The 22,756-nt window shown below is 38.3% G+C and overlaps 3 protein-coding genes across 9 annotated transcripts; 1 reads left to right on the top strand and 2 right to left on the bottom strand.

The window, feature by feature from the left end:
* Positions 1-786: 786 nt before the first annotated feature.
* LOC117572210 (V-type proton ATPase subunit C) lies at positions 787-14,341 on the bottom strand. Of its 6 annotated transcripts, XM_052004459.1 has the most exons (10): positions 14,176-14,339; positions 10,193-10,335; positions 9,973-10,126; positions 6,739-6,897; positions 2,753-2,939; positions 2,557-2,655; positions 2,231-2,486; positions 2,062-2,159; positions 1,841-1,979; positions 787-1,775 (listed from the first exon to the last, which is right to left on the bottom strand). In XM_052004459.1, exons 2-10 carry the CDS (start codon positions 10,322-10,324, stop codon positions 1,677-1,679), a joined length of 1,323 nt encoding a protein of 440 aa, XP_051860419.1. In that variant the 5' UTR covers positions 10,325-10,335; positions 14,176-14,339; the 3' UTR covers positions 787-1,676. The 6 variants fall into 6 exon arrangements, with proteins under 6 accessions (XP_051860419.1, XP_034110773.1, XP_034110771.1 ...); XM_034254882.2 differs by lacking the exon at positions 6,739-6,897; XM_034254880.2 differs by lacking the exons at positions 787-1,775; positions 1,841-1,979; positions 2,062-2,159; ... (1 more) ...; positions 2,557-2,655; positions 2,753-2,939 and adding exons at positions 3,520-3,939; positions 4,675-4,976; positions 5,544-6,630 and having other exon boundaries at positions 14,176-14,341.
* A 559-nt stretch (positions 14,342-14,900) lies between these two features.
* Positions 14,901-19,587, top strand: LOC117566858 (hydroxymethylglutaryl-CoA synthase 1). Of its 2 annotated transcripts, none has more exons than XM_034246451.2 (2): positions 14,901-15,016; positions 17,528-19,587. In XM_034246451.2, the coding sequence occupies exon 2, from the start codon at positions 17,624-17,626 to the stop codon at positions 19,016-19,018; it is 1,395 nt and encodes a 464-aa protein (XP_034102342.1). In that variant the 5' UTR covers positions 14,901-15,016; positions 17,528-17,623; the 3' UTR covers positions 19,019-19,587. The 2 variants fall into 2 exon arrangements, with proteins under 2 accessions (XP_034102342.1, XP_034102343.1); XM_034246452.2 differs by lacking the exon at positions 14,901-15,016 and adding an exon at positions 16,142-16,358.
* A 5-nt stretch (positions 19,588-19,592) lies between these two features.
* Positions 19,593-22,351, bottom strand: LOC117566860 (alpha-N-acetylgalactosaminidase). The gene is made up of 11 exons (XM_034246454.2): positions 21,832-22,351; positions 21,742-21,771; positions 21,606-21,653; positions 21,081-21,258; positions 20,781-21,019; positions 20,395-20,721; positions 20,256-20,328; positions 20,076-20,192; positions 19,978-20,013; positions 19,836-19,911; positions 19,593-19,768 (listed from the first exon to the last, which is right to left on the bottom strand). The coding sequence occupies exons 1-11, from the start codon at positions 21,918-21,920 to the stop codon at positions 19,737-19,739; spliced, it is 1,245 nt and encodes a 414-aa protein (XP_034102345.1). The 5' UTR covers positions 21,921-22,351; the 3' UTR covers positions 19,593-19,736.
* Positions 22,352-22,756: the final 405 nt, after the last annotated feature.

The raw sequence follows: 22,756 nt of genomic DNA on the forward strand, positions 1-22,756 counted from the left end.
GAAAACAAACAATGTTGGAATGTCTTTCTTTCTTTATAATTATTTACAAGGATGACTTAACTGCGCCTTATATAACGCATTTGACATTTACATAATTTGCATAATGCATAAATTTAAAATATATATTTATAGGATACTGCAAGATTTGTTTCTTTTTTTTTTGTTATAATTTTCTTTCTTAAGTTTTTACACATTTAGAGTTTGTTTTGTAGCAGTAGCAAACAGTGAAAATACTTTAAAACTTTACATACAAATATTATTGTTCTGTTCTCATTTCAAGTGCATTAAGTTGTCCTTTCAAACAAAAAATTACGTAGAACAAGTTGCCTCACAAGTATGTAAAAAGTATACATTTTCTTTCTTTGCTTTATAACGTGGATTCCTCGAGGCAGCGCCCAAAGCTTCATAACGTTTCTTGATTCTTGATCTCAATCTCGTTGTGGGTTCTGTTCGGCTGATGGAAACTCTGTGTAAAGTTCCACAATTTGCAAAAGTTTTTTTTTTTAATTTTGTAACATGCGCATTTTGTATTTGTTAATAAACTCTTTTGATATCTACGCAACATTTATAATTAGAATACTTTTATTTTATGAATTTCCAATGGCAAGGAAATTTCATTGCATCGTTTTGTTGGTTAGTTGTTTGTGTTGTTTTAAAGCGTTAATCAAACAGTTTATTTGCGACACCATTTATACTTGTAGTTATTAACTTTTTGTTGGTTAATTGGATTAGTCACAGAATCACTCGAGAGTGAAGCACGGGCACAACACACAAGACAAGATCATGTAAAAACATTTTCAAAACATGTGTAAATCAAATATTTATTGTATTAATTATTAATAATAATATTGTAGTGCTGCTAAAACAAATCAAAGTTTCGGCTCATTTAGTGACAATCTATATAAATTTTGCTACGTGTTAAATCATTTCTTGTTTTTTCTCATTCCTCATTCATCCATCAACTAAATATGTATTTATGTAAAAGAACAAAGCACAATTATTGTTTCTAAACAAACAGAACAAAAATAATAGAAATAAAAATTGTAAACACAAAATACTGTTGAAAACTGAAGCAGAACAATAATAGTAAAATATAAGCTTTTATACAAGAAACATAAGATAATCGTTTTATATATATGTATATGTATGCATATATGTATGTTTGTATTTTGTATAAAAGTTTTTGGGGGACGCGATCTGAATTATTTTCCTTTAGTTTTTTTGTTTTGCTTCGTAACGCGCTGCAAGTTTAAGATTTATCTTTAGTTTAGTTTACTTATCGCTTTTGTTTGTTTTCTTCTTTTTTGTTTTTTGGAAGTTGAACTTGAAACGGAATTCTGTGAACGCGTAACATAAATAACAACAATAATTATATAACAATGACTAAAATTATTTATCGTAAACTATTATTTTTTGCGTGTTATTTGCGTGGCAACGGTTTGTTGGTTTTGTTGTTTTTTTGATTCTAACTATGCATTTTAAAGGTATATATGAGCAGGATAGACTTGTGGGGTTTTCTTTTTTTTTTTAGCATTTTAACAGATTTCCAGGCTGCTCACCGAGTCGCAGCTGAATTTAAATGGATAATTTTAGGTGTTTTTTATATTTTTCTTGTATTTGCTTTATATTAATTTTGTGTGTGGGTGTGTGCTAAGCAGAGGCATGAGATTGACCCCTTACAGCTTGGTTTGCTCAACCATATCGATGTTCACCTTGTAGAACACATAGGGATAGTATTCGGACTGGCCAAAGCCCAAGCCGGGAATATCGACATTCTAAGGGAAAACAGAAAACATTAATTAATCTGTGATAATACAAAGGAACAATTCAGGTATCTTACATCAGCACTGCTGACATGTCCGCCGGCGGATGCACCATCCAAGTGTCCATAGAGCTGGTTCAGAACATCGCGCAAACGCTTCACGCTCTTCTTGTTGGGCTCAATCAGAATGGCCTGGAAGTTGACTGGCAGGCCGTACCTGTATGATTGAAATCGATATAGAAATGATTAATGCATTGGGTTCACAACCTTGGCTAGCCAACAACAACAACAATACGCACCTGAGCACGGACTCAACAAACACACGCAACGCTTTCACGTGTATCAAGGCACAGAATGCCTCACTGAAGTTCACCTTCAGCCAGCGCACCAATGGGCCCTACAAATACCACGTGCATATAATTAGTAATCACAAAGGGTTTCAGTCGTCTATTAGCGAGTAGCACTTACAAACTGCTTCTTCTTGTCGGTCATCAGTTTGGTCATCTCGTTCTTGCCCGCTGCAAGTTCCTCCTCATTGTAGACGAAGTCGCGCACAATGAACTTGCGCTCACGGGCATGCAGCTTGAACTCCTCGGTCACCTTCTTGAACAGCGTCACATTGAAGAGACAATAGTCGGGGTCCTCCTTAATCAGCTGCGACGAACGTGGCACAATCATGTCCGTAATTTTCTCATAGTTGGCTAGCCAATCGTTGGCCATGGCTCTGCAAAAGTATGACACGTTATAATGACATAAGCAATACAACAAAAAAAAGGGGAAAAGGAAAGACTTACTTTGGCACAATCACCAGGAGCGTGGTCAAGTACTCCGAATCCAGAATGAAGTGCTCCTTCTTAACCAAATCCGCCAGGTTGCGTGTCAACAAACTGCCACTATGATGATGACGATGATAGAGGATAAGGAAATGCGTGTGTTAGGTCATTTAATTAATACAATTAACTAAACTATAGTTAACTAGGTGCTGCTTACGTTTTCTTCTTCTCCAAGTTCTGCAAATTGCCCTTGAGGTTGTTGTAGGCCTGCGATTTCGTCTTCAAATCGCCATCAATTTGACCGATTTGTTTGGAAATGATATCGGCGATATTGCGTAGCGATTGCTTGATTGGATATTTGGCCATGTCCCATTGGAAACGCGTTAAATAAAGCGGCAGATCAGCTATATTTCGATCGAGAGAAGAGCATACGATTAGTTAAAGTTTTAGGAAGTGGTTTAATTCTTTTCCAGTTTCGACTTAATTTCACTGGCATTGACTAAAATTAATGTTTAAGTACAAAAAAATAAATCATAAATCATAAAAATTGCTGTAATTGATCTAAAATATTATGGGTTTTTGGTTTTTCAGTTTAGTAACGAACAAACTTAGTATATATTTTCAAATTTAAATAATAAACGAACAAAGTAGATTAATAAATATTGCACGTAAATTTCAGATAAGATAAAAAACACAAACACAAATACAAACAGACGCGTTCATACAACGATCACACACACACATACACACATACATAAGCAAACAATAATTTAAACAAATCAAATTCACATTAACAAACAGCTAAAACAATTATCTAGAAGCATTTTGCAGTGCTTATTGTAGTTTCAATTAGATAAGATTTCTTTTTACGTATTATAGAATATTATATAATAAGTTTCATATTTATAAAGAATCAACCTCTTAACATGCAGAGAATAACAAAGCTACAATAAGCACTTGGAACATAAACAAATGGGATGCACTAATTATTTTTCAGTTACAGTGGGTGCTAACAAATAAAACTCGTGGGTTAGAATAACTATATAACTTAATTGGAATAATTTGAAGGATTAACGAGTACCTTTCGTAATACGAGTTACATTTTAAACGGCACAAAATGTTAGCTGATTTTTGTATGTCTAGTGTTCAGTATAATAATTAGGCTTATGTTTAGACACTTAATGGCAAATCAGAACTAAATATACAAAACTAAAATAAAAATAAAGTAACTGGCATTGTTTTTCAAAAAATAAATAAAACGTTTCTGTGTGTGTGTGTTGGCGTATAGTGGTGTGTGTGTGTGTGTTGGTGTGAGTTTTGTCTTATTTAGCTTAATGGAATTCGGCGTTAATCGTGGGCTATGAGATATTTGCGCAGCAGAACAACATTTTGGTGAGCAGTACACTGAAAAAACAACATATTCGCTTTTACACTGTTACAAATAATTTGGTGTATTTATAATTGGAGAATAGAAATCAAGTATATAGGGAGCCACAAGGTACTTTTGTGTGCTCGCGTGAACTAAAACTGCAAAATAGAATAGAAAATTGATAAAATTATATAACAATAATAATAATAATAAGGAGAGAGAAAGAATTAAAAGTAGTTGAGAACCCACGTGGAGCAGAAGAGAAATCAAAAGTAAAATCAAAATCAAAAGACTTGGAATGCTTTGCGAGGAATTGGTATAACAAACTGTAGTTGTAGGTGTACACAGATGTACATATGTATAACACTTAAACCGTATAACAGTTAACCAATCCAACACGTTTCAATCAAAAAAAGAGAAAGCAAAACAATATTGAACTTTCAGTTGAGTTTTGCTTTTTGGGATTTACATTTTTTTGTTTTTTTTTTTTTTTTTTGGTGTGGAATATTGTATATATATATAAAGATAGTTAAATATATATAGACAGAGAGAGAAAGAGGAATAGTACATCAAGTGGTGGGTTTGAATAAAACGAAAATTGTAAAAAGAAAAGGATAACAAACGAACGAAAAAGCAAAAATACAATAAGAAAAGACAGAGCAACGTCCAAGGGCCATAATAGAGTAAGTTATTTAGAAACAGAGAGAGTGAGAGAGAGAGTATTGTATTTTGTATTTTTGACCCGGGGGGCCAGGGCCAGGCATGCTAACCTGGACTCAGCGGAAATTCGGGCGGCTCAGCGTGATCCGTGTCTGGACTGGAACGCCCCTGGCTACTACTGCCACAACAACTACTCACTGGAGACGATCTATGAGTTGGTGTTAAATTAAATCCATTGTTTATATTTAATTGACTCGGTGTAGAACGTTTGCTATAAATTTGATCGGCAAGAGAATTGAAGAAAGAGCGATAACTAGAGCGCGGTGTGGGCGATGTCTGATGCCAAAATGTCATTGGTGTTGTTGGTGGTTGTGGTTGTTGTTGTTGGATCAGTTTGCTGGGTGTCTGTGCACTGTGTGTGTGCGTGAGTGTGTGAGTGTCAAAGTGTGCGTGTTTCATTTTATTTTTTCAAGTGCATTTTTGTGTGGTTTAATGAGTGGAATCATGAGTGATTGATGAAGTGAATGATTTAAAAAAAGAAATACATTATTATTGCATTTTATTGTTCATCTCATTTAATGAAATCAAACATTTATGGATGAGAAGAGCTGAGAGAGACAGAGGCAGAGAGAGAGGGAAGGAAAGATAGAGAGCAGGCAAAGCGGGTGCATAATTGTATCTTTTGTTTTTCTTACAGGTGTATTTGCTGTGTGGTGTCTGTGAGTGTGTGTATTGCTGTGTTTGCGTGTATAGGTGATAGCACGCCCGAGTCAAATGAAGAATGACTGCGAGAAGTTTCTTTTTTTTTTTGAGGAGAAGATGGTGAATAGGGCGATTTTTAGTATATTTTTTGGCATTTGACGATGGGCGATTGGCAAATTTCGCATTAAATGTTGACATTCGAATGGTGCACTGCGATTTTTGGCAACGGTACGCTACATAATTTTTGTTTTTGATTAATGCGATGATAACAAGATACCTGCACTTCTTAGAGTTACGCTTCGGTTTATTGAACCACCAGTCGAATGTCTCCGAAAGCGACGATGCGCTATGCGGACTCTTTGGATCATCGAGATCCTCATCCAAGTCCAAGTCCGTGTCACATGACTTTTCTGTTGGCGATAGCAATGGCGGCGAGAATGCGCCGCATTCTGCTCCTCCAGCTCCTGTTCCTCCAATTCCCAATCCTACTCCTGTTCCCCCCTGTAGCTGTAGTTGTTGCAGTTGCTGCTTTGGCGATTGTTGTTGCTTGTGTTGTTGTTGTTGCTGTTGCTTATGCGGTGACAACGGCATCGGTGACGGCGATTGTGGCATATGCAATTGACTAATGTGACTGCTGGTGCTGCGAAAGCTCAGCTTGTTGCTGCTGCTGCTGCTGTTGTTGTTGTTGTTGTTATTGTTGTTTATGCTGCAAGTGTTGTTATTCAGCTTTTTGCTGTTAGAGCGCGACATGCTGTGCACCGAGCTGCTCGCTGTTGGCGCCGATGTTGAAAAGTAAGCCGACGAGCATAATGTGGAGGCAGAGCTTGTCTTGGCAGGCGCTGCGTTTGCACTTGCAGCAGCTGCAGAAGCGCCATCAACAACAGTTGTAGCAGCAGCAGCAGCAGCAGTAGCACTTGTGCTGCACAACATGCTGCTGCCGGTGGCAATGGCGGTTACCGTGGAGATGGCACAGCGCGTGGCATTCAGCATGGAGGAAGCTGTCTGGGAGTAACATTCATCGGCCATCAGCGTGCTCGCTGTGGCGCTGGCGCTGGGCGGGGCAAAGACGCTGCTGCTGCTTAGCGCATAGCATTCATCGCAGGCACAACCAGGCGGTATCACAAAGTCAAATTCACGCTCCGATTCATCGTGCGTTGAGGATAAATTGTTTAGGCTGCCGCCGCTGCCAATGCCGATGCCGCCGATACCGATGCCGCCGATACCGATGCCAGCCGGACAGCCGGGACATGCCGATGCACTTGCTCTAGCTGATGTGGATGCGGAGGCGTACGCTGAGGCGCAGGCGGAGGCAGAGGCAGAGGCGTAGGTGGTTGTGGCTGATGAGGCAATGTTGTTGGCGGCGGCTGTTGCGGTTGCATGCGTAGTAGTAGTAGTATTGGTATTGGTAGTAGTAGTGGCATTTGTTGGTTTTGTGGTGTCACGACTAATTGAGAGATTTATGTTCGATTTACCCTTGATATCCATGGGCAGCTGGTGGTGATGATGTGGATGGTAGTGTAGGGGATTGTTTTGGTGGTGCGTGTGCTGGTGTTTACGCTGATGTCGCAGGCTCAAATGCTTCAGGCGGTTGTGGTGTCGACACGGCATGACTTCATCGGGTGGACCAGGACCTATGTATGATGTGTACACCATATTTTACCATTCGTTACGGTTACGGTTACGGTTCAGGATCAGGATCATTCGTCAATCGTTTATACAATTTCATTTCGATTTTTTTTTGTGGATTTGTTTTTGTTGTTGATGTGGTTGTTGTTCAGGTACAGGATAATAACACAAGTTGTTTAGATTTTTGATTTGAGAGATTTTTTGGTTGTAATAGCATAATCGACGCAGTTTTAATAATGAAAACAAAACAATTGATTGATCATTGATAAACTTAAAAACTATAGCATACATTTCGGGGTTGTATTTTGTTTAAATTTTTGTTCTCAATACTCGATTCCATTTTGTGTGAACCAAAGTCAAAGGAAACAAATAAAAGATATTGATATATAAATAAGGAAATAAGAAAAAAATGAAGAGATTAACTGATATTCCAAAAAAGAAATCATACTTTGTAAGTATATATTCAAACTCATGTGTGCATGGTTTTTTTTTGTTGTTGTCGTTGTCGTTCTAGGTGTGGTTGTTCTCTTTATGTATGTAAAACCAATATATAAGTATATAATAAATCATAAATGTATATAAGTTCATGAACAACAGTGGAAAGAATGTTGCAAGAAGTTTCACTTCTTTTCATTTGCTTTTTTGTTTTTGTTTTTTGATGAATGGGCCAACAATTTTGTATTCTATTCAGTTTTATATTTTTTTTGTGTAATTGTATCATACAAATTAAATAATTTTGTACAGTGTAAAAGCGTTACATTGTTTTTAAACATTTATCGATAACTCGATTCGCTGTCTATCGTTGTCAATCAACTACGGCAATGGATGCTAAAGAAGCGAGATAAACATGTGAATGGCAGAAAACGTACACAAACAAAACACAACACAGCACACACACACCCAAACATACAAACACACAATACAGACACACAATACAGACACACAAGTGAGATGAGAAGATCAAGTGCTGAACAAATACGATTAAAGATTAGTAAAGAAAATGTACATTATCATTATTATTAGTATCGTTATTTATTATCATTATTGTTATGGGATGTGAGGTTACGAGCAGAGAGCACAGAAAACGATGGATGCCATGAATCAGTCTATCGAGATAAAAAAGCACACAAAACACACACACATAAACAAGACACACACACACACACGAACACATAGAATAAAAGTAATTTGTATATGGAAGAATAAAAGATTTGAAAATTTAAAGCACACTCTTAAAGTAGTTGTAAAAAAGAAAGCGAACTAAAAATTTGGAAAATTAATCTTAACAAAAGAAAATTAAAAACACACGCGCTTCGCTTCTTCTTCTTTGCGGATAAAATCAAATAAACGGGTTTAAATAATATACATTAGAATATATATGCAAAATGTTGCGATGTTTAATTTTTAGATATTTTTTGAAGTCAATTTCAAACCGCCTTTTATCATATGGTATTAGTATATACTCTTCTTCTTCTTATTTTTTGAGTGATGATTTAAAAACTAATGGGTTTTCACAACGAAATTTCAAGTTCGAATTTTGTAGAACGGAAACGAAAAATAAAAAGAAAATCATAAGAAATGTACAACAATTTTTAAGTAATTCATGTAAAATATACAAAGTGTTTTCATTTTTTTTTTTTTTGGTCTGGGTGTCGCCCCAAAAGAGTCCTTTGTTTATAGCGTTGAGTGTGTGTTTGGTTTTGTGTGTGTGAGGCACAAAATAAGTTGAGTATCATTTGGATATTGGGTTTTGTGTTTGAGTTTCGGGTATTTTTTTTTTATTATTCGACTGCCTTCATTATCAGTGTGTGTGTGTGTGCTTGTTTGTATGATTGTCAGTTAACTATATAGCTTTTGCTATGTGTGTGTGTAGGTGTGAGTGGGTTTGAGTGTATGTGTGTGTGTTTGCATGTAGATAGATAGAATACATATTAGAAATGTACAACAAATGCAACACAAAATTAACAACGCAAATTCTTTTTGACTTTTCTCATAGTTTTCTTTTTTTTTCTTGTGGTATGGTCTAAAAATCTTTAATTCCATTGTTGTTGTTGTTGTTATTATATAGTAAGTACTAGTATAAAACATTTACATTTATCAACTTTAATTTTTTGACAAGTTTTTTATTTCTTTGCTTTTTTTTTTGTTCGTGATTGATGATTTGTGCGCATGAGTTTCAACATAAAAGTAAAAAATAAACATAAATCAAAAACCCAAAAACGAGAAATCAAAAAGAAAATAAAATAAATAGAAACAGATAACTTAAAACATAATTAAATCAACTGAAAAGGTAAAGAGTACATCAAGGATTTAAAACCAAACGTAAAAACCTCAAGTTTTCAGCTGAAAATCGATTAGTTTTTAAATCTATTTCGATACTGAAAAATGTATAGATAAATATTTTTGCTGTTGAATACGAGTATACATGTAAAATTATGTACTTTTTTTTACTGTTTTTGTAGGTTGTGTTAGTCAAAAACTTGAGAGAGAGAGAGACACCGATCATTCCACATATTGAGAGGTATAAGAGAGGTTTACTTATGTTTTCGAATTTAGCGATTTTGTTTCGGATACTTAAGAATCACCAGGGGGAAAAAGAAAGGGTACGAGGACTTGTTGTCTTTGTAGGTAAAATGTTCGAGTGTGTTGAATAAATAATGTATGTATATTCTTAATATATCGAATATAATTTCATTTGGGATTTCATTCGCAGAGCTGATGTTTGTAGTTGTAGTTGTTGTTTGTTTGTTTTGGTTGTTGTTGTTAGTACAATAACAGTAAATCGTGTGGAAAACAATATATATAGTATATATAGAGGAGAGAGAGAGTAGATGTGATTCATTCCGTTTTTTGTAAGTATAAATGTATAAGTAGATATGTTGATATTCGCTACCATCAGCTAAAGAAACATCTTATAAAATAACTAAAGAAAGGAGAGTGGATCTAAATGGATAATCGCTGCGAGCGCTGCGTGACAAATCAATCACGCTCAAAAACTAAACTAATTTATGCTAAACTATAACTAAACTGTACTAAACTGAGCTAAGCTAATGAAATAAGGAAATTTCAAAGTGACTTACTGTTGTTGGCCTGCAGATTCTCCTGCAGCTTGTCGCGCTGATCCTCGAGCACCTCACCCAAGTACATGGCCACCTTGCGGGTGATCTGCTCCACATACGTATCCAGTTTGCCCAGATCATCGGACAGACCGACAAGCTGATCCAAGGTGCCAACCTAAGAAGTTATAACCATGTTTAAAATGAGTATCAAAAGGGAAATACAAGACGAGACTGTACGCACCTTGAGATCGGGTATATGGAACTTGTAGTTGCTGCATAGATTATGTTGCTTGCTGGTGAGGTTGTTCATCGTGTCAAAGGTTTGCTGGCACGTCTTGTCGCCAGGCGCCGAGATAATCCAGTATTCCGACATTGTTTTGATAGCTGCCGAAATGCGAGAATAAATTTATTATTGTGGCAATGAAAACCGAAATTGTTTCCATTATGTAATTTGAGCCCATATCGATTTTGTGGTCTAATGCATTATGTAGATATTTCAATAGCGACAAACACTTTGCAAATTCGCATGAATATTTAATGATTTTGACCTCCAAAGCGTTGGTCACTTCCAACTTTGATGCGATCGACCCTCACAATGCATTTCATTTTGGCCCTGAGTTCCTTCGACACGTGTGTGTGAGCTGTGTGTACTAGTGTGTGTGTGTGTGTGTGTGTGTGTGTGTCTCATTTTCCTTTTTTCCTTTGTGCTCTTTGTGCTGGGCGCCTGGGCAGACAACAAAGCGCAGACAGTTGGCGCCAGGCAGACTTCTGACTCCATACGTTGTGCCATTTTATATACTTATATGTATCTAACAATTTGGGACACCATGCGTATACGCAATATTTCGATACGTATACGTCTTCAATATGCTTACGCATTTTGAATCCTATTTGAATCCTAGCGTTTCCAGAGTGTAGACAGAACCTTCTCAACTTGCAGCAATTGCAGCTTGCTGCGCATCTTTTTGGCAAACTCTACGCCAACAATTCGCACATGTTTCGCAACGAAACCAATTGAAATCGAATTGAATTGAATTGAAGTGGAGAGAAGCCGTGCACACTCGACGAGAGCTCGACGCAAAATGAACGCTAGAGCAAAGTCGGCGACAGTTGCTCGCTTTCCATATGGCGAGCAAAAGTTGTTGGTGCCGAAAAGGCGCAGCCACGAAGGAATCGATGACGAAGCAGCGTCACGCAAGCCAGCCGCCAGCCTGAGTTCAATTTGGTAAGTGTCGTTTGCCATTGTTCTTGTTGTTGTTGCGGTTATACCCAACTATGCTGAGCTTAGCGGGTAGCATAACTTATGGCCAAGAAATGTGCATAGCAGTGAGAAAGGTTCGAATCTCTATTTATTCTTCGTGAACGAATAAAATACTTTGAACAAGTTTCTTACTTTAAAGAGGCAAGTTTGCTCATGAACCCACACGAAATACCACAGAAAAAGCATCCTTAAATATAGCTAAACTAAGTTTTTACTGTCAATATATTCTGGATCATCGCAAACAAACAAGTGATTAAGCAATACTCGTCTTTCTATCTGAAAAACACCTATATGTTCGAAATATTAACAAATAGGACTATTACAAATCATTTCGGGAACCATTTTAAGTTCCAGGTAAACTTATATTAATATGTAATACCAAATAAAGAACTACGCTCTATTCAAAGTTGGAATATTGAATAGTGGAGCTCATTATAATATCCGTCATGCGAATTCTTTCTGCAATAGTGCCCTAAATCTTTTAAAAATTTATTAAAGTCTGGTTATCGACCGTATCATCCATGTTATAGTAAACTTAAGCAACATTTTTGTACTATGAAATTCAAATCGACTGTAGTGTTAGCTGTTATTTCCTTTTGCTTTGGGTATTCCCAAGTCGAGCACACTTTACCATAGTTATTTTTTTACTTGTTGTCGTGGGTTTTGTTGCTGTGGCTGCGGCTGTTGCCCGTTTGTAAGGACGTCGGTGGCGTATGAGTAATCATCAGGAGATACAAATCTAACTTTGGTCAGTCAGTTACGTTTTAGTAGTCACTATCATTACATAACTCCATGATGGCCTTCAAAAAGCACACTCACAGCTAACAACGAACCAAAAAAAACGAAACTAAACTAAATGACAAGCGAATCGGGCGCTGACCATCCCCAATAATTCGAACCGCCCCCAACAAAAAAGTACCCTGACCCTTCCCATTAACCCCAACAACACATAGATAACGTTCAAGGCAGTGCATTGTCCTCAACCAGGAAACAAATAGCCACAAAAAAGCAACAACAACAATTATAATGCTAGCCTGGCAACCGCGCTGCAAAAGCAACAACAACAAAAGGGCCCCAGTCTATTTTTAGCGGCGAAATCTAAATTGCTTTTGTACAAAATCAGTAGGTACTGGCGACACCCAAAACGGGCGGGGGGTGGCAGTTATGTTTCCACAAACATATACAAATATATGTATATATGTATATTTATTTGTTTGTTTGTATGAGTGTTGCGTCCTGGGGCCTGTGACGCATTCTGCATATCAAATTATACAGAAAGTGCTAGCGCGATGGAGAGAAAGAGAAAGAAAGTTCCTCCGAAATGAAAGCGAATGGCACGCCATCAGAGTTGCCACCACTTTGTCTATAAAGTTTGCTTATCAAAACTTTCCCCGGAAGTTGATAACATCATCTACAAATACGTTAGAAAGCCTTTTTTCGAATATACTTTTAAATTCTTTGTTGTAACGAGTGAAACTTTTATTAAATTTAGCCATCATTCAATTACATTTTGTTTTTGGCAAATTGGCAACGCCAGCTAAACTGCAAACTGAAAACAGGATAACGAACAACAACAAACAAGACGTAAATGATGTTGACATAAAACGAAGAAGAAACTGTCGCCAGTCAGACTGGCCAACGGCTGTCGCCTAATGGGGTTTGGGTGGAGGTGGCAGAAGAGCAAGAAGAAGCACTCGTCGAAGCAGCAGTTAGGGGAGGGAGGGGGCTGGTTACACACAGGAAATTGCAACGTTCGTTGATGTGAGAACGAAAACAAAAATAGCAAGAATAACTATGATGATGTTATTTACATGCACACACACATACACAACAAACTTGTGTGTATAAGTGTGTGTATCCTGCGCCGGGCGTCGGGTGGGCGCCCAAATTAATTAATAATAATGTGCTGCCCCAGGAAGAAGAGACATTTGTAGCTTGTCGCTTGTAGCTTAGCCTTTAAAATTGTGTGTAAACCCAACAGCTGTTTTTTTTTTTGGCCAGCTGCTGACATTTTTTTGTTTTATTGCCGCTAGAAATGTACGAAAATGTGTGCGTGTATATTTTGTAAATATACATATTTGACTTTTCGTTTCAAGTTTATATCTGGTCAACGACAGTCAAGGCCTTTTTTGCGGCACGCAATATCACTATTTGATGAAGTCCTTGTAGAGGCGGCCATATATAATACACACATATAGAAACATACATACATGTGCCATCTATTGTTGTGAGTTAGTTTTGCGGTAGAAGTTGTATATGTAAGTGTTAAAACATTTCTCAAGTTGTACGTATAATTAATATTAAGTGGCAAAATGATTTCAAATTTAACAGCTTGACAATTTGTTTACGCAGAGAGTTAGAGGAGAGAGTGACACTCAATTGAGCGAGAGCGAAATCGCAGACAACTTACTATTCACCACACCTTTAACACACGCACACACACTCACACTCTCGCACTCACAGCTGTGGTGAATTGAATGGCCAGTCAGCTGTTCGTGACAGTCACATGACAGCTTTTCGATCGATATTTTTTCAGCTCACGGGTTTTACAGCTTAAAAACAAACTCAACTAGTTATTTGCAAACATATTTTCAATTATACGTCGCACACTAATGTCTGCCACTATCTTAAAATTGCTTTCACATGTCCCTCGAAACGTCTCCTTGACATTGCAGCCAAAGTTACTGTACAAAATCAAAGCGAGGCAACAGTTTTTCAGGGTCATTTGATTTGCACATATACACATATTCCATTATTCATTTAGTTTTTTTTTCTGTACAAAAATCTTGCATTAATGCATTAGCACAGTCGTTATTTGACCAATACGCGGCTAAATTCGGTTTGATAACAGGTCACCAGACCTGCTGAGCAAATTGTTTTTTTTTTTCTTCTGCCTCAAGCGCGTACTTGCAACGTTGTCGTTTTCTATATAATCAGTTATCTTGAGTAATAAAATCACTTACATTTAAACGACACTGCTTCACGTTAACTCGTAGATGTTAATTATACTGCTTTACAGTTTGTGCGTTGAAAATTAAAAAAAAGTCAAGCAACACGACAACCGCACCACCCACAATACACGTACGAAACGGAGCACAAGTGGAAACTCAACACACAAATGACAATTCACAACCGCGTGACCACAAGTTGAATTTCCAAATATTCCTAAAAAATTACTGGTATTTTTTTTGGTATTTAGTTTGCAAAATAAACAATACACAACATAAGGTAACACTGTGAAGCACGGTACTTGTGATAGATTGCGATAATCATAACATGTCAATGCAAACAGCTGTTATTTCAAATTTACTGAATTTTGCTCTTTTCCGTACAATTTTATTTTGAACGAAAATCAAAGAAGTGGGAGGAAATCTGCCGAATCGTACGGTAAAATCTTTCAAACGATTTTAAATTGTGTTTTTAAACACAGAATTGACACACATTTTAAACCGACGCGGCTTTTCACATGTGATTTGAAAATATGTAATCTCTAGGTGTAGCCGTTGTATGTATTTCGATAGTTCCAATCAACGGAAATATGGTAAATGACTTAATTCTGATAAATAAAACAGTTTTAAAAATTCGCTTTTTTTAAATATCAAAAACAAAATAGTTTTTATTTTTTTTTGAATAAAAAAATGTAAAAAACATCGAGTCGATTTTCTCAAAAATTATATCGACGTTCTTCCATCTCTAGTCTATATGTAGGCGCCTCCCCACTACGTGCCTGATTTTGTTATTAAATTTAGTTTAGTTAATCCTATTATTTGGCACAATTAAGGTGGCAATAATATACCAAAATATGTAAGTGCAACGTAATGTGTGTATGGAGTGCTTTTCCCATCGCCATGTGTGTTGTTTCTCAGTGAAATCGTTATAAATTTCTTGACAACTGCAGCAGCTTTCATTAGACATGTTGCCGCTGCAATTTGTTTGTTGTTAAACATTTTAAACAAACACTTAGGAAACTAAATCTTACGAAACAATACCGTAAACTATGCAAATGAAAATCATTTCATCGGGAGCAAAGAGCCAAAGTTTCATTCATTTTGAGTGCAATTTCATAAGCTCATTTAAAAAAAAAAATAATACGTCAGCCAGTGTCTGTTTCATAATACAATTATGTTCATATAACAACAAAAAAGAAAGGAAAGAGAAGAAAAGGTTCTTTGCGACACGTGCGCTATAAGCATTGGGTTTCAATGTAGGGGCCTCTAACCTTTGGTGCCTGTCGATTGCTTTGTGAATTTTTGCGAAATTCGGTCGATGACTCAAGTTGGCTTGCTGTGAACAAATTTGAATAATATAGCGAATGGATTGTGTACACACAAGGGCGCAACAGTTCCAAATACAATAGATCGCAATAAGTTTGAATTGTTTACTCAACATCTTGATGGGCTAAAAATAAACGAGTAAAAGTCCAATTGTTTAGCCTGCTTTTCCTCAATTCCCCATTTCCATAACATTGAAACTCACTTATTTGAGAAAACAATTAAACTCAAGAACCTTTGAACGCGCATCCATAAAATAAAATACTAATGCGGATATATTGCCTTTGTTCACTTACCGGCAGCCCGACATCATGATAAAGGGGAGAGTCTTATCAGCGCAATCGAATGGCGCGATCACCCAAAGCACAAGACCTATTATGTTACTGCTTCCGATCTTATCTCCAGCTCAGCTTAACAACAGCGTCGTAGCTCATAAATATGTATAGTAAATATATTTTTGGTAAATACTCAACTCGATACGCATTTGACATTGGCTTACAACACGCCCCAAAAGCGCACTTTGCATACTGTGCTGTTGCTTCTTCCTCTCTGTCCTCAACTTGTAACTGCGTCGCTGCCGCTGTTGGCGTTGACGCTAGCGTCGACGTCGACGCACTTGGTGTCTTTATGGTCATATGCCGTTGTTGGCGAAGCGCCGCTGTTCAGTCTGCCAAGAGATTCGCTCGAGTGAGCTACGCGTTCCGCGGAGAACCAACGCACACACACAACCAACATACATAAGTCACAACAAAACCCAACAGCAACAAATCAAAAAATCATCAACGTTAAAAGTGAAAACTTGAACACAACAACAGTCTTTTATATTTTGTGCGGTATTTTACCCATTTTTTTGGTGGCAGGTGCTAATTGTAAAGGTAAACATCACACTTATTGAGCATGCGACGCCTCTCTCGCTCTATCTTTCTGTCTCGCTCTCACTCTCTTGCGTTGCCGCGCTTGTTATCAGTTATACAATAATCCCCGTTAGACGACACCGTGACCGACTTACATACATTGAAAAGTGTCCTACTGTCCTATTGCACAATTGGTCTACCGACTGTCCTAAGGAGCATAAATCTGCCAACTGTCCTATTCAGTGCTCTTCAAGCTAAACGATCAATGAAGCTGACCCAGTCCCAAAAAGTGAAAAAAAAGAAAACTACAAATCTGAAATAGTTGTCTGCAATTTGTAGTCAACAATTGTTCTTGACCAACATTATTTGGAAATTTAGAACAACGCTGAAGAGCTGTAGAAAGCCACTGATAACTTGATAGAATAATTTATCATTGTCTAATGAGAATTGGCAAGACATGTGTTTTAGATTAAATCAGTGCTAAAAGAAAACTGTTGAATGTCTTGTATTGAATTTGGGTTTAGTATGAAGCGACTTTGAACATTTATTTGCTACTGCTGCTGCTTCTTCTTCGGTTGTTCTCTTTAGCAAAGTTCGACTGCGTGGAGAAAGTTTCTCCACCTGATTTTTAGTGCTTCTGATCGCAGTTGTTGTTGTCGCTTCTGCTTGCTTGTTGTTATAATGGCCGTCGCTCTGTCTGTGTGTGTCTTCGTTGGCATTCAGAGCTGTGGCGTGCCTAAAAAGCTCGCAGCGAAATCGAAATCACTGTGATGGGCACCACGGTCGCTGTCGACGTTAACGTCTACGTCGACGTCGCTGCCAGCGTCGACAACACAATTTTCAAGACGCGCTCTTTCGGCACACGGTCAAAGCAGCTCGAGCGTGCAACAGGTGGTTAGATTTCTTCATTCATTAGCTGCGACGATATTGTGTTGATTTTATGTTTACCCAAGAAACCAACCCAACCCAAGCGCAATCTTAAGCGAGCGATTACAACAAGCAATATGCATAACTTAAAGAGACATTTTTTTCTGATTGCGCAGAATATCAAGAGGTGAAAGTTGTGACGCCACCATGGCCATTGGAATTTCTGTGTCTGCGTTTGTGTGTGTGTGTTGTGTTTGATTAGTGTTGAAATTTATTTGACTACAACCAACAACAATAAACAAAGACCCTTTGATTACTTACAGAACTCAGGAAATCGCACTCTCAACTCGCATATCGCGCCAGTACAAAATCGAGAAATCAAACCGAAGACCAATTAGAAAAATAGAAATAATCAAATCATGGCAAGCAGCAGTTGGCCCGAAAATGTTGGAATACGCGCCATTGAGGTGATCTTCCCATCCCAATATGTGGACCAAACGGAACTGGAACAGTTCGATGGCGCCTCCACCGGCAAATACACAATCGGCCTGGGACAGGCGAAAATGGGCTTTTGCTCGGATCGCGAGGATGTCAACTCGCTTTGTTTAACGGTTGTCAGCCGCCTGCTCGAGCGTCATCAAATCAAGCATACGGAAATCGGTCGATTAGAGGTGGGCACCGAAACGATAGTCGATAAATCGAAATCCGTTAAATCGGTGCTCATGCAACTATTTGCCGAGAGCGGCAACACTGACATCGAAGGACTGGACACCACGAATGCCTGCTACGGCGGCACTGCGGCGCTCTTCAATGCGGCCAACTGGATTGAATCCTCCAGCTGGGATGGTCGCTATGCTCTGGCAGTGTGTGCCGACATCGCCGTCTATGCCAAGGGCGCAGCGCGTCCGACGGGCGGAGCCGGAGCCATTGCCATGCTGGTGGGACCACATGCACCCTTGGTGCTGGAGCGTGGCTTGAGGGCAACGCACATGGAGCATGCCTATGACTTTTACAAGCCCGATTTGGGTTCCGAGTATCCGGTGGTGGATGGCAAGCTGTCCATCCAATGCTATCTGTCGGCGCTGGACATCTGCTATCGCCTGTATCGCAAGAAGTTCGAGAAACAGCATCCTGAACAGTCTGGAGCGGGTCTGGATAATTTCGATGCCATACTCTTCCACACTCCCTTCTGCAAACTGGTCCAGAAGTCGGTGGGTCGCCTCAGTTTCAACGATTTCCTGCTAAGCAGCGAGGATAAGCGCGTCGAGAAGTTTGCCGGTCTGGAGCGTTTCTCCACCGCTACGCTAGAGGGCAGTTACTTTGATCGGGACGTGGAGAAGGCTTTCCTTACGCAGTCCGCCGAGGTGTTCGAGGCCAAGACGAAGAAGTCGCTGCTGCTGGCCAATCAGGTGGGCAACATGTACACACCGTCGGTCTACTCGGGTCTGGTGTCGTTGCTGATTGGAGTGCCTGCTGCTCAACTGGTTGATAAGCGCATTGGTGTCTTTTCCTATGGCTCGGGACTGGCTGCCTCGATGTACTCCATTAAAGTGACAAAGGATGCGGCGGCCTTTGAGCAGTTTGTGGATAAACTGGCGTATGTGCAGCCCATGCTCAACTCACGCGAGAAAGTGGTGCCCGAGCAGTTCTCGTCGCTAATGGAAGTCAGGGAGAAGAACAATCATGCGGCGCCCTACACGCCCACTGGCAGCATCAGTGCTCTCTTTCCGGGCACATACTATCTGAAGGATGTGGATGCACTGCATCGACGCACCTACGAACGCACGCCGACCATCAGCAATGGAGTGCATTAGCCAAAGGTTTCATCTGGCTTGGGGAAATGAAATCACAACTACACACACACATACATTACTTAACTTGACAATAACCTATGACTAACTAACACTAACTTTTAACTGTAGCTGCTAACTATTTAAATATGACTTGACTACACCAAATGCATCTGCATTGATGTAGAACTCGAAAGCTATCAGTATAAGCCGGCTTGGGAGAGTTATCCTTTCGCTGTTACTCCCTTTGGTTTTTCCTTCTTCATTAGCATCTTAATTGGTCTTATGGTCGTCTTAACACTGCAATACATACTATTATTTATTTAATGGCCTGGCAAAAATTTCACACATATTTTCATCGAAGTTTAAAGTCTTATTCATACCTTTATACATATTATGGCTGCAAGCAACAAGCGGGCCTCTTTTTAATTAATGTCGGAACTTGAATCTATGCCTATAAAATGTGTACAATAATATAAACTGTATTTATACAAAACAAATCAAGCATAGTATGAGTACTCGTATAATGTGCAAAGCGCATATTATAATTTGTTTGTAAAGTGCTAAATAAACAACAAATTCAACATGAACAATGGTCTTCGTTGTATGTTTTTTTCTTATTGTTTTTCTTTCATTTAATTACAAAAGTTTATTCTTATCGACAAACTTATTCGATGCCAGCTGAATGACAGCCCACAAATTTGCATATTTTAATTACTTCATTAGCAGCTTCGTTTGTTTTTCACAGCGCTGTAAACTTGTAGAAAGTTACACCTAAAAAAAAGAAATATAAAATAAAATATATTGAATTTCAGGTAAAAAAAATACAGAATGTAAATACCGTTGGGTACCACACGCGTTGAAAACTGACTGTCTGCCTCATAAACGCCCAAGTTGCTCTTTGGCTCAAACAGATCCTAAAAACAGAATTAAAAATTAATGGTTTACGACTGATATCAATGTCTGAAGAATTAAAGTCTCACCTGAACACTATAACCTTTGCTGTTTGTCAGCAACAACTGCGAAATGAAAACGAAAAATAATAGCGTATTTAAAAAATATTATAATATAGTTGAATTACCTCTTTAAGTGAGAAGGTTACGCCGTAAGGTTTGCCATCTGTGCGACGACTGACAAAGGCCACAGCAAAGGAGTATTCCTGGTCATCATTTTTGGGCGTTATGGGACGGCGCCAGACCTGCATAGCAAGAATATTTCGTTATGCCATTGCCCTTGGGAACAAATTGAAAGACAAACTGACCTCAATGTATTCTTGAACGAGCAGACGATGTCCCTGGATGCCCAACGGATCCTGATTCACAGCAATGATATCTCTGTATAACGATAGAGTTTAAAACTAATATTAAAAAGTAATTACAATAGTAGAACAGAACTAATACCGATTCTGCAGTATGGCCTTGACCCTCGGTTCCACCTTGGCCAAGTCGTTGGACATGATTAACGGTGCCGCAAGCACAGCCCAAACAGCCATCTGAAGTTTACTTTGATCGTAGCTTAATCCATAGTTGCCCAAAATCAGCATATCGGGATCATTCCAATGTCCTGGGCCGGCTTGAGGCTGGATACTATCTTGGTTTTTCGCAAAGTAATCCATAATCTGGAAAACCGATTCCAGGGAATCATCAATATCATCCCAATTGCGCCACAGGTTGCAATGTTTTATTAAAGATTCATAGTCCGGGTATGCGTCTTCCAGATAAGCAGGCCTACAAAACCCGTGCAGTTATTATAATCTATGATAAATATAATAAGTAGAGAATATTACCAGCTGCAGGAATAAACCATTGGTCTGCCAGTGGCATTGAGTAGGCGTCCAAACTGTGGATATCCTTCGGTCATGTCGGTAACGTTGGCATTGCAACCATCCAGCTTAACATAGTCAACATCCCAATCGGCAAAAGTTTGGGCATCGAGCTGCATGTGATCGATCACACCCGGATACCCGGCACAGGTATGGGTGCCAAAGTCCTGATACAACCCAAATTTAAGACCTCTGTTATGAACCTGTAGTCAATTTTATGGAGAAATTTAATAGATTTTCATTACAGTCCTGTTTCTCACTTACATGATCAGCTAGAGCATTCAATCCGCTGGGAAAACGCGTGCGATCAGCCACCAACTTGTTTGTTTTATTGTCACGAGCCTTCTCCAGCCAACAGTCATCAATGATCACGTATTCGTAGCCCACATCAGCATAACCCTCGGAAGCAAGCAAGTCCGCATGTCGACGGAAAAGTCGTTCACTATAAACAAATTGGAATTATTCAAGTTTCGATCATGAAATGTTATGTTCATTAATAAATCAATATGAAAAAAGGGTAGTTTAAAAAAAAGGTTTAAAAAATAAAATTTAATTTTTTAAGTTTATCATTATGTTCTTGCGGAACAAGACTTCTTTGCTACAATAAACTTAAGAACTATAGTCTGTAAAATTTAATACGAGGACACTCAAATTAGACAACTATTCGACTGAGTCACAAATGTTTTAGAGTATAAAATTTATATAATTGTGATTGACTCCTCTATAATTTTTACGTCTTACTAATACCCTCTAAAACTATGTAGATAAGAATCATCAGACACAACATACCTTATGCACTCGTCAGGAAACTTGTTGCAGTCTGTGATGCAGCGAAACCTGTCGCAGATTAAACATTATATATGAAATATTACACATTATGTAAAGTTATTTAAAGAAAATAAGAAATTATTATAATTAAACTTACCGTTGCCAGGACATCCAGCCCATTGGTGGACTGCAAAGAAAAATACAAATTATAAATTTATAACACTAATTAACGAGGCAGTTAAATTACGTTCGTGCCAATCCGTTCTCCAGAGCATGTCCACAGTGGAGCAACTGCAGCAGCAGCAGCACAATTACTGCCGGCGACGTTTTGTGCATTGTGCTTTGCTGAGCTTTCCAAACGCAATGCGTCCTTTTCTATGCGGCAGTCACGATTTTATAGGAATGTGGAGAGTGAAGAGTAGAACGTAGAGTGTTTATGTTTATGCTGGTTGGTGGCAATCTTGAGCTACCGATAACTATGTTTACCAAACACCTTGCGTAAACACTAGCGCTGCCTTGTGTTGAGTCGATTGTCAATTGTTAATTGCAATTGAAGTACACAGCATTGAGTTCACAGCGCTTTTAAGCGCAGCAGGGAATCAGTTCGACTGCTTTTGCCTTTGTTCAGAAGGCTCCTCGTTCTTATCTTCGGCACTAGAAAACCAAAAGCAAGTTCACAAACGCGTCGTTTCAGGTTATCAACTTGTACAGAGCGCGGGCGCAGGTTCTGTTCTATGTGTTCTTTGGTTTTTTGCTTTGCCTTTAAATCAACTGGCTTTTACACTATACTACAAGATTGCATAACGAGTAGATAAACTACGGGGAAAAAATCGTAAATTTTGCAATATTGTGTAAGGAAATGGGGGTGTCCATTTTTAATTTTTTTGTAAATTGAAACTTACTATGTATTACTGATATAATACTGTAATAAACATTGAACACTAAGATTTCAAAGTCTGCGAGTAATTGACTTTGTCATTGGCTCATTTACTATCACTTGTACTTGTAATTAAAAAAAAAAAAGATTCATTCACTGCTTGACCCAGATGACACTTTATCAGCTTCTTTGTAGATAAAAATGACAATTCGTGTTCACTTACAAATCAAACCACTTTCAAATGATTCACTAAGACGTGCTCTTATCATTATGTTGCCAACAGCAATACTTACAA

Source organism: Drosophila albomicans, chromosome 3 (assembly GCF_009650485.2).
Source record: "Drosophila albomicans strain 15112-1751.03 chromosome 3, ASM965048v2, whole genome shotgun sequence".
NCBI classification, from domain to species: domain Eukaryota; kingdom Metazoa; phylum Arthropoda; class Insecta; order Diptera; family Drosophilidae; genus Drosophila; species Drosophila albomicans.

Bases quoted from the DNA above. Each gene is read 5' to 3' on its own strand.
- LOC117572210 (XM_034254880.2), bottom strand. From the start codon at position 10,324: ATGTCGGAATACTGGATTATCTCGGCGCCTGGCGACAAGACGTGCCAG. The intron at 10,127-10,192 runs GTGCGTACAGTC...ATAACTTCTTAG, and splicing joins TCCATATACCCGATCTCAAG to GTTGGCACCTTGGATCAGCT. The intron at 6,898-9,972 runs GTAAGTCACTTT...CATCATACATAG, and splicing joins GAATCTGCAGGCCAACAACA to GTCCTGGTCCACCCGATGAA.
- LOC117566858 (XM_034246451.2), top strand. From the start codon at position 17,624: ATGGCAAGCAGCAGTTGGCCCGAAAATGTTGGAATACGCGCCATTGAG.
- LOC117566860 (XM_034246454.2), bottom strand. From the start codon at position 21,920: ATGCACAAAACGTCGCCGGCAGTAATTGTGCTGCTGCTGCTGCAGTTG. The intron at 21,020-21,080 runs GTAAGTGAGAAA...AATTGACTACAG, and splicing joins TGAATGCTCTAGCTGATCAT to GTTCATAACAGAGGTCTTAA. The intron at 20,014-20,075 runs GTAATTCAACTA...TTCATTTCGCAG, and splicing joins TAACCTTCTCACTTAAAGAG to TTGTTGCTGACAAACAGCAA.